This window comes from Nicotiana tomentosiformis, chromosome 11 (genome assembly GCF_000390325.3).
Source record: "Nicotiana tomentosiformis chromosome 11, ASM39032v3, whole genome shotgun sequence".
Classification (NCBI taxonomy): domain Eukaryota; kingdom Viridiplantae; phylum Streptophyta; class Magnoliopsida; order Solanales; family Solanaceae; genus Nicotiana; species Nicotiana tomentosiformis.
The window spans coordinates 120,117,514-120,135,073 of record NC_090822.1 but is presented as its reverse complement, the minus strand read 5'-3'; the positions used below and the strand labels follow the sequence as shown (position 1 = coordinate 120,135,073).

General features: G+C 36.0%; 2 protein-coding genes across 14 annotated transcripts; both read left to right on the top strand.

The window, feature by feature from the left end:
* The first annotated feature begins 838 nt into the window (after positions 1 to 838).
* Positions 839 to 6,290, top strand: LOC104120063 (pentatricopeptide repeat-containing protein At4g28010-like). 12 transcript variants are annotated; one of them, XM_070188041.1, is made up of 5 exons: positions 840 to 3,695; positions 4,354 to 4,455; positions 4,841 to 5,052; positions 5,129 to 5,217; positions 5,579 to 6,290. In XM_070188041.1, exons 1-2 carry the CDS (start codon positions 1,179 to 1,181, stop codon positions 4,360 to 4,362), a joined length of 2,526 nt encoding a protein of 841 aa, XP_070044142.1. In that variant the 5' UTR covers positions 840 to 1,178; the 3' UTR covers positions 4,363 to 4,455; positions 4,841 to 5,052; positions 5,129 to 5,217; positions 5,579 to 6,290. The 12 variants fall into 12 exon arrangements, with proteins under 12 accessions (XP_009630037.1, XP_070044142.1, XP_018634514.1 ...); XM_018778998.3 differs by having other exon boundaries at positions 5,532 to 6,290; XM_018778997.3 differs by having other exon boundaries at positions 4,841 to 5,217; positions 5,579 to 5,692; positions 5,816 to 6,290.
* A 1,938-nt stretch (positions 6,291 to 8,228) lies between these two features.
* Positions 8,229 to 16,934, top strand: LOC104120062 (serine/threonine-protein kinase BSK7-like). Of its 2 annotated transcripts, XM_009631737.4 has the most exons (12): positions 8,229 to 8,404; positions 8,591 to 8,713; positions 9,109 to 9,269; positions 9,369 to 9,589; positions 9,885 to 10,020; positions 11,231 to 11,364; positions 11,459 to 11,564; positions 12,619 to 12,704; positions 14,087 to 14,275; positions 15,072 to 15,224; positions 15,559 to 15,672; positions 16,113 to 16,934. In XM_009631737.4, the coding sequence occupies exons 3-12, from the start codon at positions 9,191 to 9,193 to the stop codon at positions 16,356 to 16,358; spliced, it is 1,464 nt and encodes a 487-aa protein (XP_009630032.1). In that variant the 5' UTR covers positions 8,229 to 8,404; positions 8,591 to 8,713; positions 9,109 to 9,190; the 3' UTR covers positions 16,359 to 16,934. The 2 variants fall into 2 exon arrangements, with proteins under 2 accessions (XP_009630032.1, XP_009630033.1); XM_009631738.4 differs by lacking the exon at positions 8,591 to 8,713.
* Positions 16,935 to 17,560: the final 626 nt, after the last annotated feature.

Here is a 17,560-nt window from a genome sequence, read left to right as displayed (position 1 = left end):
TTAAAATCTTTGCCCTTTTTGAATGAAGGGGTTTAGTCTAGTGCACTTCAAATTTATAGACCAGCAATCCCTTTGCATCTGAATAAAGTTTGCAACAGAATAAATATACATTAGTTATCTCTTTGGATATATTATACTAAAGAAAATCTATCCTCAAACCTAGACATCCATATTCAAACGTACAATATACAATAAATCATTTCTTAGTCTCAAATTTTGTTTACTTTAAAAGTTCTAAATAAACTTATCGTTTAGTGTCTTATGTTGTATAAAATATTCTTCTGTTCAAAAATATTTGTTACCTACCTGAGAGTCCAACTAAAAAACTTTGACAATTCTTAATGTTTTCTCTTAAAAATTATGCCCGCCCGTGGGGCTGGCCTGCTTCCCGCAAAAAAAAGAAATGCTCACTAGCTAGCTGGACTAGTGGGGCCCTATCCGGAGATATACTAAAAACTATACCTTTCGAGCCGAACACAATGCTCGCCTTCCAAATATAAAAGGGCCTTCTCACCTCTTATGAATCGTCCGACGAAAAAGACTTTCTGAATAGTTAAAATATGAAGTAGCTTTTAAATATCGATTTTTTTTTTAATTTTACCTATTTAGTCACTGAAGTTGATTAATTCAACCAAGCATAAGATCATCAAAAGTTGTGCTTGAATAGATATGATATGTCTATCCTATATTAGACATCTTAAAGTCGAGCATTGAAAATGAATTGTTTTGGTAAAAAAATGTTTTCCCTATGTGGATTCAAGGGGCGCGACGACTTAGCCGCGGCCCTAGTGCTGGTATCGAACACCAAGTTTAAAATAAAATAATAACCATCCACAATTATAGAAAATTTTGGTTGACATTACATCATTTATCAAAGTTTGGGGGTCAAATTTCATATTTATCTACTTAACATTTCCACTTGCAGCACGTGCAAAAATCTCTGATAGAACCTCGAACTTTCTTTGATAGAATCACTGAGAAATTCCCGTTCTCCGATTGCCGCCTCTCCGAGATCCATCGCCGGCGGCAAGTTTCCCAGTTCGCCACCTTCGTCATCACCTAGGTATTCACCTTCACGCTCTCAAAAATCTAACTGGAATGACGTAAATATCATTCTTTATTGACCTTACTCACCATCCCTACACAAGCATATAATATATTAATATTTAGTTTATAAAATGATGATTAGAAAGCAATCATCTAACATCTGTGTTTGTTTTCAAGCACCCTTTAACCCCCAGAAAGCAATTTTTTTGGAATATTTGTGTACAACAATACAAGCTAGAGGTACAACTACTAGTACAGGTTGTTCAAAAAATGTTCAAGAGTTGAATGAGAAGTGTTGGCTTTATAAAAATGTTAACTTTCATTGTTTTGGAATACCATTTAACCCCCCAAAAGCAATATTTGTGAAAAACGTGTATACAACAGTACCAGCTGGAGGTACAGCTGCTACTGCAGGTTGTTCACATGTTCAAGAATTGGATGAAAAGTTAAAGTGGCTTTGCGAAAAGCTTAATTCGCATTGTTTCCGAGTAGCTCTTAACCCACCAAAAGCGAGTTTTGTGAAATATTATTGTGCAAAAGCAGTTACAGAACATACTACAATGGATGTACACGCATTGGATGCAGAGTTGAAGGGTCTTTGTGAAAAGCCAAATCCTCAGTATGTTAATGCTTATAAACTTTTTAACGACGCGGTTAATTCGGGTCGAATACCTTCTGAGTTTACTTGCAATTTTCTTGTTGCAACAATGGCAAAGAATAAGGAGTACAGCTTGGCTTTTAAGGTGTATGGTAGGATGAGAGAGGTGGGGATATCCCCGTGGTTTTTGTCGTTGGCTGCTTTGACTGAATGTTTAGTGCATGTTCAAAGACCAAAATTGGCGATTTCTGTGTTGGGGTTGATTTTGAAGTATGGTTTCAGGGTTAATGATTACCTTGTTAATATTGTATTGAAAGGATTGTGTGAAAATGGTATGGCTATTAAGGCTGTAGAAGTTTTTCAGTGTTTATATATGAAAGAAGTGACTCCTAATGTCGTTAGCTTAAACACCCTTATGAAAGGACTTTGCAGAGAGAGGAAATTGGAGGCGGCTTTAGATTTGAGGAGTAGAATGGAAAAGGTGAATGTAGCTCCCAATATGATTACTTATTCCATTTTGATAGATGGTCTTTGCTCAGAGAGAAGGTTGGATGAAGCTATGGGATTGCTGGAGGAGATGACAACTAAGGGTTTGAAAGCTGATGTTGTAGTGTATAGTTCACTCATAAATGGACTTTGCAACAAAGGATGTGTTGATAGAGGGAAAGAGCTCTTGAATGAGATGTTGAAGGAAGGAATTTCGCCAAATGTGGTTACTTACTCTTGTTTATTACATGGCTATTGTAAGCAGGGCCAATTAAAAGAAGCAACTATGTTATATGATGATATGCTGAAGCGCAAAATCCAGCCGGACGTCATTACATTTATCAGTATGATTAGCGGGCTTTGCAAAGGTGGGAGGGCTGTGAAAGCAGTGGAATTGTTTAAATTGACGGTGGAGAAGGGTGAAGAGCCTGGAAACATAGCTTACAATATTCTTCTGCGTGGACTTTGCAAGGAAGGGTTACTTTCTGATGCTTTTAACATTCTGCAGCAGATGATAGAAAAGGGCAAGAAGCCTGACTTGATTACTTACAATACACTGGTGAGAGGACTTTGTGAAAATGGGAAGGTGGACGATGCCTTGACACTTTTTAATTCAATGTTAGCTGATGAGACATATGTTCAGCCAGACATTACGACAATGAATGTACTGATTCAAGTGCTTTGTGAAGGAGGACATCTAAGTAATGCTGCCAAAATTCATGAGAAGATGGTTGCTAACAAGACACTGGTTGACATGAGAACTTTTACTGTGCTTATTGGAGCTTACATAAAAGCAGACAATGTTGTTAAAGCTATGGAACTCTTGAAGCAGGCAAATGAATTGGGTTTTATTCCAGACTCATTGACCTATGGCACTATGGTTGATGGTTTTTGTGAGTTGAATGTACTAAATATCGCGAAAGGTTTGTTTCTTCGGATGAGAAACAATGGATATTGCCCAACCGTGATTGATTACAATATCTTGATGGAAAGCTTATGCAATGAGGGTAGCTTGGAACAAGCTAGGAGGTTGTTTCAAGAGATGTTAGATGGCAATTGTGAGCCAGATCTTGCGTCATACAATATTATCATTGATGGAACGCTCAAAGCAAAAAGCTTAAAATCTGCTAAAGAGTTACTTGTTCATATGCTTCATATGGGTTTGAATCCAAATGCTTTCACATATTCCATATTAATAAATAGGTTATCAAAACTAGGGCTGTTGGATGAGGCAAAGAATTTATATGAGAGGATGAATGCATCTGGCTTGACACCGGATAACTCTGTGTATAATTGTTTACTGAAAGGCTTTAGCTTGAATGGTCAAACTAGAGAAATTATTGATTTGCTTAACCAAATGGCTGTTAAGGGCATTGATCTGGACTCAAAACTCACTTCAACAATCTTGACGTGTCTTTGCAATATATCTGAAGATGTCAATGTGGCAGAGCTGTTGCCAAACTTCTCCAGAGAAAAATCAGAAGTATTTAGCATTCCATGCAGTGAATTGTTGAACAAGCTTCACAATAGTTTATCCAAGCTTCAGTTGGATTCTGCTCAGCAGGTACTATCTCAGAAAGCTCCTAGTGCTGTAGACGTAGCGATTCTCTTCACATTTTATAGTTATTAATTCTTTTTTAAAGTTTTTAGAGGACATCGGTATGTGTTGTTATTCCATGGATAGCCTCATGTTTCCCCTTAATATTTTTTCATTCTTGAAACAGTAGAAAGTTATCCTTGGTTACGCGGTTCATGCGATCATGGGAATAGGCTATTCTTTTGTAACTCCTTTTCGTTTTTTGGGTGATGTAACTCTATTATTTCTAAGTTCGAAACTTGGTGGATAATGGGTGCACACATCTACCTTTCACCACTTAAATACCAAACTTTGTTCACCCGTCAGGATTCAAACTCGTAATGTGCGCCTATCAGACATCCCACATTGTACTACCTTCTTGTTGAACCAATGCTTTAGGGGAAATAAATAGATCAAGTGATATATCATCTTCAGGCACTTGTCCCTCATGAGATGAACAGAAAATAACGTTTCCCTTTTTTCTTGCTTTTTCACGAACATAATAATCAACTGCCTGCTGAATCTCACTAGTCACTAGACCCTTTTATGCCTTGTCAAATACTCCTTTCAGTCACGGAAAGAAGAAATCTTTGAATCTAGTATATTGTTTCCCATCTAATGATTCTTCTTTTATTGAACTTTTCAGTGCCAATGATAAGCTTCAGGGATTGGGGTTCCTCCACAAGCAAAATTCTTATGCCTGCAAAGGTGTGTGAGCGAGAGGCTTCATGATAACATCTTACATACGGTATGTGACATACTCAAAGGTATTTATCCCTGGTTTTTCTTTCCGCGAATTTAGATTTTTATAGGTTTGTGTTTGTAGCTTAGTGTAATGTTTAATTAAGTTATCGTGCCGGCTCGCGAGTTGCTTCTAGCTGAATTTGCATGTTGTCTTTGGATCAATCCTAGCTAAAAGTCAATATAATCAAAGCATTGAAGTAATGGAGTGATGTGAATGAGAAGTTAATTGATGCAGCTATGTTGCCTTTGAAGAAAGAAGTGCACGACTTTTTCATGTATAGCAGCTATGCAGCTATTGTTTATCTCTGTTTTATGATTTATGTGTGCCATAATAGCAATTTTTGTCTTGCTGAAGCAAGTAAATTCAGTAATATTAGCTTCTTTTGCAGTTTTGGATGTGAATCACATCTGCAATCAACAGCAACGGGAATGATGGTTCCCCGCTTGATTTGCATTCATACCTCAAACTTGCTTCGGTTGTTAACTATCTGGAGTAGGAGAGCTGCTTATTTAGCAAAAGTAGCTCAATCAAAAGTTCTGAATAAACATCTGTATTCTCTTACCAGCTGGGGAGCCGACCTCCCCTGGACCCTGCGTGAAGGTGGGATACTTCGTGCATCGGGCTGCCTTTTTTTATTCTCTTTTCAGCTGCCTGACCTAGTCACTTGCCAGTGTAGATGATAAGCCACGTATCTTCCAGAAGAAGCAAAGAAATTTAGGAGAAGATAATTCCTGGAGCTTTCAGTTATTAGAAGTTTATTAGAAGGTATCTGTTTAGCAGTTTTATTATGGTTATTAGAAGTTATCTATCTTTATCCTAATAGGTTATGCAGTAGTTATGGTCAGCCTATTATATAAGTAATAGATCCTGTAATGTGTAGGTATCATTATCAGAATTAAACTACTTTATTCTGGAGCATTGTCCTCTCCATACGGACAACTTTATTGGTGTAGTTGTGTTTAAGATTCTTGCACAAACTATTGCCAATAATATTAACTTCTTTGTTCTATTTCTTCAATTATCTACTTCTGGTCACTATCAGTAGATCGTTTTTTACATGTGAGGTCATATCATGTCAGTCAAGAAGCTGCAAATAAGTTATCAGGTGATAATTGTATCTGATTAGATCAACTTCAAGAGATGAATTTAGCAGCTGGCAAGTCCAATATTGGAAGCTACCTCTGTATTGTGTCAAACTAAGTTGTGTTGACAATCAACTTCAAGGAGATGAATTTTACAGGTAAAAATCTTCAGCTTATTGATCCAAGTTGAAGTTATTTATCAACTTCCTTGAATAATATATCTGCATTAGGTGAACTTTGGGTGTATCGACCTAAGTTCACATGGTTCATCACCTTCCTAGAGCTTTGCATCTGCGACGAGGAAGGAAGTGCTTTACTTTTGAGCGTTCATCTGGCTGCTGTGGACATCTCTGGCAACAAGGAAGCTGCTTCTAACGGGAACATTGAAACTTTGATGGACTGATATCCACGAATGCCCCGAACCATGATAATATGCGCAGAATGCTTGATAACAGTGTTCAGCTTAGTTCTTGATACTTGGTGTTTGGTGGTAAACAAGAGAAGAAATTTTATCATGAGAGATTTTATTAATGGACAGAGAGATTCACTTTAGATGTCGGAAAATTCTTGGTGGCTGGATGCTGCAAATCAAATGGCTGATGGCATAGACAAATTCAGGATTTGGAATCCATGATTTAAAGTCGATGAGTTAATAATGAGTGTGATCTTATTATGTGTATAAATTTTACATTTTCTTTTTGCTTATGTATACGTTGTTTGAATCGAAAATAATGAATTCAGTTGAACACGCCATAATTCTGCTTTGGGCTGATAGAGTTGAGTGCAGCGTGGAAGTTGAACTCTTTTTCAAATCAAAACATATTAATGCAGACTGTTTCCAACCAATGTTCTCTGATTTTCAATACAGCTTAGAATGAAGTTAGCTAGGTTGTCTTGAAAATAAAAATTAAAGAATGAGAGAAAAAAGTAAATAATGTCTTTTCATTTTCCATATGCATAAAACGAGCAATTCCTGTGATTGTGATTATTGTTTTTGGAGAATATGGCAAAATTTAAGAGAAATAAAGATAGTCTCTCTCTCATTTTTCTTACATTTTATTTAAATTTTGAATCTCTAATGACTCAACTTATATGAGAACAAATAATTTTTCACATGCTTAACTGCTTAGCTCCCTGTTAACTTAGTTTATATATATATATATATATATATTTATATTTTTTTTTTAAAAGAAAAGAAGCAGGTGAAATTAAATGTTGTTGGGTCATAATTTATTTGTAGTGAAATTAATAGCTTAGAGTTGCATTCAATGCTTGCTTACCTAGAATCCTCATGAATTATGTAAATCACTTGTGATTTTATATAGATAGATGATAATCGAATGCTTAATTTCACTAAAAATCTGAAAAGGCGGTTTAATTTTTCGTAAAGTAGCCAAACACCCTTTAATTCAAATTAAAACATGCCCATTTTCGTAACATAGAAATTTTCAAGTGAAAGCGTTAGGCCATAGAATATCATTTTAGTATTTGCAAATTTCGAATTTCAACTTTTGCAAATATAATTTGGTTATGTTTAAATGTTAAAATTCAATATTTGAACTTCCAATGAAATATCTCCCTCTCTTGTTATATCATATTTTCTCACCTTTAAATAATGCAAGGCAAATGTTGAACGAACATTATTGTGTCGAAAGTCAACCCAAAAGGAAAATAAATAGGTTTGTTTGGTTTTGTTAAAGAAAAAGTTATTTTTATAAGTTCCAAATCAAATTTGGAATAAATGAAAGCCAACGACTTTATATCTCATTTAATGTTCAAAATATTGGATGGAGATTTTGTTGAAGGTCCATATACATCCCAAGTGGTGTTCTCTTAATTGTTCTGGGAGACTATTTTATCACCTTAACGTAATAAAAAAATTATATTACATTAAATGTAAAAAATATTACGACACTAGATAATTTGAAATAAACAAAGTGTCTTATAGTTACAAAATACTTTGGGCTTAATAGCAACAAGTTAATTAGTTGAGCTGGTTCAGGAATTGATGGAATATCGTAGCGTCAATAAAAGATAATAGAAGTGATTGGAAGGATGTGCTTTCTCTTTCGTATGTTGTAAAGGAAAGTAAAAAATCGTTATAGTTCTAAAATGCTCGTTTGACTTTGATGTCGTTCGTAAATTTACGAAGATCATTTTGATTGTTGCCTACGATAAGATGACGATATACAATCAAATAAAATCAACGATGAGATTACTATATAAATGAAACTTTTAAAGTTACAAAAAATGCACATATTACCCATCTAGAGAGTACGACAATATTAAATAGAGTCACAATATTACGCCAAATCTTAACGGTTTAGACGACTTTAAAACTCAACTACATAAATACAAATTTTTCAAAGTTTAACTAACAATCAACTTTTCGATGCATCTCTAATTAGTTACATTTTAATTATTTATCAGGTACACAATTACACCAACAATAATATCATTTATACTCGACCTTTCAAGCATTATTATACACCAACTTAATAATATCTTTGTTTTGTGGCCAGATGGATAGACAATAGATTATGGTCTCGATGTCTTAGAAAAATATGAGGAGAAAAAAAGGGTGTTTAATGTCGGTGGAAAATAGGGAAAAAAAAGCACCAAAATAGTACATTAATTATAATTTTATACATAATAGTAGTTGTCCTAGTAACAGAGTAATATGTACACACTGAAAAAGGGATCTGTACAAACACATCTTTTTATTTTTTTCTCATCTCTCTATCTTCCTCACTATAAATACACATTTTTCACTTTCTTGATCTCCCTTTTTCTCTCTCTATATCTCAAGAAAATTACTCTTAACTGGACCTTTTTTTCACTCAATCAACTTTCAAGAAAGCTGCCTTTTGGTTAGTTACTTTTTATTTCTTGATGTTTATGGTTTTATCTCTTAACCTATGTGAAGATTGCTGCTTATTTTTATGTGGGGTTTGTTGTTTTGTGATGCTTTGTGGTTTTTGTATTTGGGTTTTGTGCATTAGCTTAAAAAGATTGAATCTTGACTTGGGGTTGACTTGTATGATGAGTTTTTTCAGGGTGGTTTGAAATTGGTGTGTGTTGACTCAATTGAAAAAAAGTGGAGCTTTTGGGAGAAAGTTTGTAGCTTTGGGATTTGTATCAAGTGTTTGGATTGACTCAGATTTGAATCTATGCTAAAGGTACTTTTTTTTTGGGTTTATGCTCTTTTTTCTTGATTCCATTTTTGGTATTTGCTTTACTTGTGATGGAGCTGAAATATGATGTCTATGATTCTTGTTTTATGGGTATTTTACCTTTTTGATGGATAGTGAAGTAGCTGTGTTTTTGGAATTGCTGTCCACATCTTTGAGTTGTGGATTGCTAATTGCATAGACTATTGTGTACTTTGTAGTTTCTTTGAGTTGTGGATAGCATAATCAATGGACTGTTGTATAACTCTTGGTGTGTACACCTGGAATTGTGTTGCAAGTTTTCAAACTTGTCTTTGTTGTTTCCAGTTTAATTACAAGGATCTACTTTTAAGAACCAGGATATGATTTTGTATTGAGAAACTTGCTTTTGGACCCAAATGCAGATCTTTTAAGCTGCAGAACATGTGGTGGTTGTGATACGGACACAAAGTTGCCGTTAGAGCTCTAAAGTAGAGGGGTTGTAGGATGGGCTGTGAATGTTCAAAACTCGCCTCGTGTTGCTGGGATGGACAGAATGGTCCCGTTCACGAGGCTAAGAATCCTGGTATGTAAAGCTATTTTTTTTTGTGGGTATTTTTCTATCACTATCCGAGGACAGTTGAATTCAGAATTATAATTTTGTCGGATTTCCTTCTTCTAATAGATGACGAGGAAAAAGATGAAGTTAGTGATTTGCCTACATTCCGTGAGTTTACTGTTGAACAGCTGAGAATAGCTACTTCTGGATTTGCCGTAGAGAATATAGTTTCCGAACACGGTGAAAAAGCTCCAAATGTTGTTTATAAGGGAAAGTTAGAGAACCAGAGGAGGGTTGCTGTCAAACGCTTTAATAGATCTGCATGGCCTGATTCCCGACAGTTCTTAGTAAGTTATTCTAAAGAGGATTTATGTAATACCATCTGGTAATTAAGTTTCTATATGCATTCCAGTAGCGAGGATATTTAGTGTTTCTTATATAAGACAACCGAGCCATAAATGGGAAATTGAAGTATGACGCTTTACACGTCTTATTCTTTGTCCTTAGTGCATGCACTTTTTTCGATGTATTAATAGCTCGAAGCTAAGAATCTTGTTTTTTTCCTACTGACAAGCACTTTACTTTGTTTAAGCAATAGACTTTTAACTTCCTTTTCTTTATCCTTCAAATTGAGAACTTCAGGAAGAAGCAAGATCTGTTGGTTCTCTCCGCAACAACAGGTTAGCAAATCTTCTTGGTTGTTGTTGCGAGGGTGATGAGAGGTTGCTTGTGGCAGAATTTATGCCCAATGAGACACTTGCAAAACATCTTTTTCACTGTAAGTTCAATTATATTTGTACTTTTGTTTTCCATCCTAGTCCTGGAATTTAGGGCTTGATTGATTCCTGAAGTCTCTTTTTGGTGTAAATATTGTTGTTTGCTTTGTTAATTATCCTCCTATCACATCACCTCCACAATACCTTTTCAAGTCATCCTATTTTAGTTTCGTTCGTTACATTTCCACTTACCGTGCTATTTTATGGGTAGATCTTGCTTAGATATCTTAATTGTCTGTATATAGGTGCCACAATCTCATCTAATCTCATTTTAGTTTTTTTTATGGGGGATATAAACTTGCATTTGCCTATGTTCCTTCTTATTCTTATCCATAAAACGCTTTATCTCTAAAGTGATCTTCATAGTTTGAACTATTGGTTGACTTGCACTAGTTTCATTAATTAACAAGAATATCATTTGCCAAATAACTTGCACAATAAAAACTCATCTTGTATACTATTGGTTAGCTTATCTATAAGTTGGCTAAACGAGTAGACTCATGCCAGATTTTTGTGCAAGCCCATAGTATATAGGGAGAATCTTTCTCTGTTTTCAAATTTGTGGCTGGTCTTTCATATTTATCATTTTTTATATGATATTCTTCTCAATCATCCGAAAAGGGGTAATCTATCCTGCGGGGGTTTGGGGGGGGGGGGGGGGTAATTTGTGGTTTGTGTCATCGTTACTTGCATGCTATATGTATGCGTAAGAAAATTATAGTTAGGTTACTTGATGTTGGAAGGCTCAACCATGATTAATTTTCTACAGTAGTTCTAACGTGTGTCAAGTGTTAAATCGACATGATGAAAGGAGCAACCAGGGTTTTATTGAGAAGAGACGGAAGGAGTAACTGATATGGAATTCAAGGGACAAGTGATAAAGATGATTCATATACCTGACCCAAACTAATTTGGAATTTAAGCTTGGTTGATTGATTGATATAATATTTTTTTTTTTTTGCAATTATATTTTTTTACACCATCACTTGTCCAGAAAATATAAAGATTTTCAAAATAAACCTAATTATGAATTTATCTGAACTTCACCTAGAAACTCGGTGAAAATGAGATTGGACGAGATGGGAACACTCGAATTTTTACTGCTTTAATGAAGGAAAATGGGAATCACGACTTGTGTGAAGATTTAAGGAAGATATGTATATCTTTGTGATTGGTGAAATTCAAGTTGACTTATCATATTTATATATCCAGGGGAAACGCAACCCATGAAATGGGCAATGCGGTTAAGGGTGGCTTTGTATCTTGGACAGGCTCTTGAGTATTGTACAAGCAAAGGGCGTGCACTTTATCATGATCTTAATGCTTATAGAATATTATTTGATGAAGTAAGTACATAGTTCCATGATCATTCTTTCGTTGTTTATTGGTAAATATATTATTTGAGTGCCTCTAATGATCTACCCTTTGGATATTTCTCAGGAAGGTGATCCTCGTCTCTCTTGCTTTGGTTTGATGAAGAACAGTCGAGATGGAAAAAGTTACAGCACGAACTTGGCATTTACTCCTCCTGAATATTTGAGGACGGGTAAGACCTCTCTTAGTTGCTGTGTATCGACAAATAGTATTTAATTTTCTAGCTTAGTTGCTTGACATTTTGCTTCTCGTTTTATCTGTTTATGAAATTTCAATAACATGTATATCTGGTAAAGCAGTAACATGAGTACTGCTGATAGATAGGTGCAAAGAGGAGAGAAAGTTTCTGTAAGGACAGTAAACACTTGACTCTTCAAAAGTTGTTCTCTCTCCCCGAATTTTCCTTAAAATGTGTGCGGCTTGTTTACAATTATACAAGTGAAATAAGCTGTTCAGACCTAACAATTTTAGACACATACCACTTTGAGTGGTATTGGATGAATCTGGATGATCAAAATGCTTGGTACCGACGTAACTTCTCATCCTCTAACGTCAAGGTGGCATTAGGTAGTAAGTACAATTGATGAATGCTCTTATATGCATGTGTGTTTATTTATATAATGGTGTTGTCGAGACCAGCTTGTGGTATTGCATCTGATCTAACGAATACCTACTATCTCCCACCAGCATACATATCGGTAAAATCGTCGACAATGACTTACGCAGAGAGAAAAATTAAACTAGTGTCGCCTCTATTGAGATTTGAACTTTGGTTAAACTTGGCCTTCTTCTAGTTATACAAAACGTAGGTGACTGATTCATAAAATACGATATTAAAATTTAATGTGTGTGTTGACGGACTTCTTTTCTGATGAACTCGTGATAGTCTCTCCTTGATGACAGTGGTTTTTGTTATTTGAAACTTCCCCTCCCATCCTAAAAGGGAGAGGAAGAAGGGTTTTTTTTGGGGGGGGGGGGGGGGGGGGATATTTTGCAGCCTCTTGCATTTACCTAGCATATTGCTTGATTATCTTTCTTTGTTCTTAGAAGGCTAAAGGGGGATGATCTTTACAAGCAATTTTTACCTTATGTCATTGGTTTATTCATTTAGCTGTATTCTACTTGGATTAGTGCCTCTTCATTGATCTCCACGATCTTAACAATATTTCTGGTCAAGAATTGTTGAATTTGTCATCGTTCACTCGGTTATTCTGAAATGTTTGTAGGAAGAATCACCCCGGAGAGCGTCATGTACAGCTTTGGGACACTGTTGCTTGACCTTCTCAGTGGAAAACATATTCCTCCAAGCCATGTATGTTCTTTTCTGCTAATTTTGAAGACGATATTGTTTTACTTTCTTTTGGGACAAGAACACGTGACATATTAATGTGTTTCATTTGTTCTAGTTTGTGTCCGACACATCTTTTATATAAACAAGTAAATCTTTACGATCCAAGCCGGTTTGAGTTTAAAGATATTGTTATTGATATTGAGCCGAGGGTCTATTGAAAACAGCCTCTCTATCCTCACAAGGTAGGGGTAAGGTCTGCGTACACACTACCCTCCCCAGACCCCACAGTATGGGATAATACTGGGTATATTGTTGTTATTGAAATTTAATGATGACTATATTCGAAAAGCTGTGATTTTCGTTTTATTGTTTTACAGATGATCTTACCCTAGGAAAAACAACAGTAAGATGCAAGGTTGGGCAGGGAAATATTGTTACTCCCTCTGTTTCAATTTATATGACACACTTTCCTTATTAGGCGTTCCAAAAGAATGACATTCTATATTTGGAAACAATTTGACTTTAAACTTTTCCTTTTACCCGTTTTACCTTTAATGAGAAGTTTCTATAGCCACACAAATGGAAAGCCCCACATAAGCTTTTACCCTTTAAGCTTTTAAGGCCACAAGTTTCAAAAGTCTTTTCTTTTTTTTCTTTTTAAACTTCATGCCGAGTCAATGTACATCTCATAAATTGAAACAGATGGAGTAATATATATATTTACCAAAAATAAATTGTTAATATATGGGCTTTCTGAGCACAGATGCAAGTGCAACACTTCCTAACATAACTCAAGAGATAGAGAAATCCTGGCTGTATTATTCTCCAGAACGCAATGGACATTCAGGAGCTATTTGTACAACAAAGCTGGCAGTTCTGATGTCTAGACTCGAGTAATATTCATGGTTGTCTTCGTCGATTAGGTTCCTAGAAGAGCTATTCATGAAACCCCATGGGCATCTTATTCTTGTTCGTCTTTTCCTATTCCTGCCTCTCCCATTTTTTAGTAATCTATCTTGTTCAATCTCAGCACTGATGCTTAGACTGCTAATTAAAAGTTATCCGAACAGTCTGAATCATGTTAAGACACTAATTGTTATCATATAATTTTATAGTTATGCACCTGTAAGAAAATGGAAAAACGAGAATTTCAAGCTTGGAAAAATTGTTTAAACCAGGCATCAAATTCAATTTGGGGTGGGGGTTGGTTTCCCTGATTGTTGAAGATGATGAGTGGTGCTACAACAACTAAATTTTTGTAAAGTAGGATCGATTTTATCAAGCATAACTGTTTATGACAAAGGATATCTGGTTGCTGTAATTAAGTCATTGATGAGGCACTCTTAACTTTTTTTATTTTCGGGTGGTCATCCTCTTCTAATACTCTTATATGTTTTTTTCAGGCCCTTGATTTGATTAAAGACCGGAATCTTCAGATGTTAACTGATTCTTGCTTGGAAGGTCAATTTTCTTCTGATGATGGAACTGAGTTGGTACGGATAGCTTCAAGATGTCTGCAATACGAGCCACGTGAGCGGCCAAATCCAAAGTCACTAGTCGCTGCTTTATTTCCTCTTCAGAAAGAAACCGAGGTCTTGTTATTTCTTGTCCTGATTATCCATTAGTATCCTTAAGGTTTATACTGAGTTTGTATTATGTGTTTTCTGCCTGTGTACTTTCCTTTTTCTTTCTTTTGTTGGGGTTTTGGGGGGGGGGGGGGGGTGAATTTGAGTCATTCAACCACCTCATAATCACTACCACCAACCCCCGTCACCACTACTCACCGCCTCCAAATGTCTCTACCATCAGTCTCCACTGCGCAAGTACCACCGCCAATAACATCTAGTCACCAAACACCTGTACCACCAACTTCTACTGCACAACCATCATCTCCACTGTCAGTCACCACCATCAGCCACCACTGCACAACCACCATCTCAACCTCCTCCGCACTACCATGACCACTGATAGCCCGCTGCAGCTAGATTTTAGAGTGTGCTTCATCAAAGAAACAATATATATAAACTCTCTATTTATTAGGTCAACAGCAACAACAACAACAACAAACCCAGTATAATCCCACAAGTGGGGTCTGGATGTTGTAAGCACAAAATCTTAAGTATTCAATGTTGAGATTCAGACGTCTTAATCGAATAAAATCAAATGGGGCCTAAGTAGTTCCATGGCACTAGTAATGTCAAAACAATGGTTCCATGACAGTAGTTACTTAAAATTAGTAAAAACAGTAATTTGGATAAGGTGAGAAACTTTTTAGATTACATTATTTTCCCTTAATATTGATTTTCTATATTGGCTGACTGTAAAATGCCAAAAATCACATTAATTATAGAACTTAGCTGGAATAAACTTTTTAAACTTGTTCTGCAGGTTCCTTCTCATGTGTTGATGGGTATATCACGTAATAGTGAAACTATGTCTCTGTCTCCACTTGGTGAAGCCTGCTTGAGAATGGATTTAACTGCCATCCATGAGATTTTAGAAAAGCTCGGGTACAAAGACGATGAGGGAGCAGCTACTGAGGTTTGTTTCTATCAATGATTATTTTGAGGCGTTGATGTCTTCATCCTGTACATGCATGTTATCAATCTTTTATCTTTTATCAATCCTTTTGGCGTAAGTTTCCAATGCAAGTAGAATGATTGTTCTCAGTTCTCCGACACGTGAGACAATTTGAAGTATCAATCAGCTCCTTAGCAGTTTCATTTTGTAACTTATTGCTTGTTCATATGGTTATCAAATCCAACTTACTATACACCTTTGGAAGCCAATTATCGAAGTCTCATGATAGCCATACACCTTCGGAAGCCAATTATCAAAGTCTCATGATAGCCACACTTTTCAATGTTGGTTGCAGCTTTCATTCCAAATGTGGACAAATCAGATGCAGGAAACATTGAACTCCAAGAAAAAGGGTGATGCTGCTTTCAGGCACAAAGATGCTAAGGCTGCCGTCGAATGCTATACACAGGTTGGAAATTATTATTCTCGATTGGTTTTAATACTCTTAATCATTTCACTAAAGTTTGAATATGATACCTATGTTGCATTGAGGCTCTGATTCATTCTTTACAACTGTGCTTTCTTAGGGGAGATATAGCTTGTAGACTAAGGCTTTATACACTCGGGTAACGGGATAAATAATAGTGCACAAAATATGGTTTAAACAGAATGGTAACTTATTCTTGAGATTGTTACTGAACTCTTGGGACTTATTATAATGATAACATATTCTTGAGATTGTTACTGAACTCTTAGGACTGATTATAGTGATAACATATCCTTGAAATTGTTACTGAACTCTTAGGACTGATTATTGTAGTGTCGATTAATGTTTATAGGGAAAGTGGTGGTGGATTTAATCTATTTATGAAGTACATTATTCATTTAGTATGTTGCTTGGTTTTGCAGTTCATCGATGTTGGAACAATGGTCTCCCCAACTGTGTATGCTCGACGTAGTCTGTCTTATCTCATGAGTGATATGCCGCAGGAAGCCCTTAATGATGCAGTACAAGCACAAGTAATATCTCCTGTTTGGCATATTGCATCATATTTACAAGCTGCTTCTCTTTTTGCGATGGGAAGGGAAAATGAGGCACAAATTGCACTTAAAGAGGGTTCTGTTCTTGAAGAAAAGAAGAACACAACATCCTGACTGTGGCGAGCTGAACCGCTGTGATCTTTTACTTTATTGCTCCGTTGCAGGGGTTTGGACATAGATCACAAAAGTGTTGTTTTTCGAACAGAGGCTGTTCGATCTGTCGCCTTGTGCATTCGATGATTAAGTAGGTTTGGTTTACTTCAGAGCATTCTTTGGCAACATATAATTGGATGGGGTTGGTTTTGGTCACAGCTTTTGTGGGAATCGATTGGCCTTTTCCAATAACAATATTCTCTGGGAATAATCCAATGCCATTGGTTCCTTAAGGATCCAAGATCTGTGGAAAAGGAAAGCTGGAGAAACTTGCTGTGCTGTAATTTATGTACAGTGCTATTTGGCTGCTCAACTAAGATTGTTTTGATTCTCTCTTAGTCTTATGTTATCTTTTTTCTTGAAAATCCTTCCTTTTTCTTTCTTCTCTTGGAGCTGGGGGGTCAATATCCTTTGTTTGTGGTGGTAATTTATCTTGCAGTACTTAATTTAAGTATTTGTTACTGGTCTAACTTGCAGAATATTGTTTGTAATGTTTGTATCTTATTTCAAGAATCAAGTTTGAAGGCTTGTGGCAAATTATTTATACAGCTAGTAGCTCATTCACATTTTGTTGGAATATAAGTTCTCTTTTCCAATTTGTTATATTGTCTCACATAGGTTAATAACTCCTTATATTATCTGTGGTTTTCCCACTTCAAGAGTTAACTTTTGTGGTTGAGTTAGGCGTAAAGTTCATTTTCTTAATATGGTACAAGACCTGAGTTATGCATGGTAATGTTGAGTTGTTACCTAGTTGGTATCGATGCCAGATCTATCCGTATTCTTGGTATCCGTATTCTTGGTTTATTCAATATTTTGCCTCCATCTTATGTTGTCCACTACCCAATCTTGTGCATTCGGGGAGCTCATATTTTCTTATATGGTTTTGGGCTATTCTCATCTCAAGAGCCGGCTCCATGGGGTTGAGTAGGAGTCGGCTCATGGGATTGAGTAGAGCCTAAGGTCCGATTTTTAACTATCTTCTTTCCAAACAACCCTAAGCATATCTTTTCCCCTCCTAGGGTTGGGAGTTTGTTAATGATGGGTGAAGTTCAAGTTATAGCCATTTAGAATTATTGCCTTTGTTTTGCATGGAAGTACGCGTCATAGCTTAACAAGTACACGTCACTTGATGAATAGATCATACTAATTCAGTAATCTTG

Coding starts and splice junctions, on each gene's coding strand:
- LOC104120063 (XM_009631742.4), top strand. CDS start 1,179: ATGATGATTAGAAAGCAATCATCTAACATCTGTGTTTGTTTTCAAGCA.
- LOC104120062 (XM_009631738.4), top strand. CDS start 9,191: ATGGGCTGTGAATGTTCAAAACTCGCCTCGTGTTGCTGGGATGGACAG. Junction 9,590..9,884: donor CTGATTCCCGACAGTTCTTA/GTAAGTTATTCT, acceptor TGAGAACTTCAG/GAAGAAGCAAGATCTGTTGG. Junction 10,021..11,230: donor TGCAAAACATCTTTTTCACT/GTAAGTTCAATT, acceptor TTATATATCCAG/GGGAAACGCAACCCATGAAA.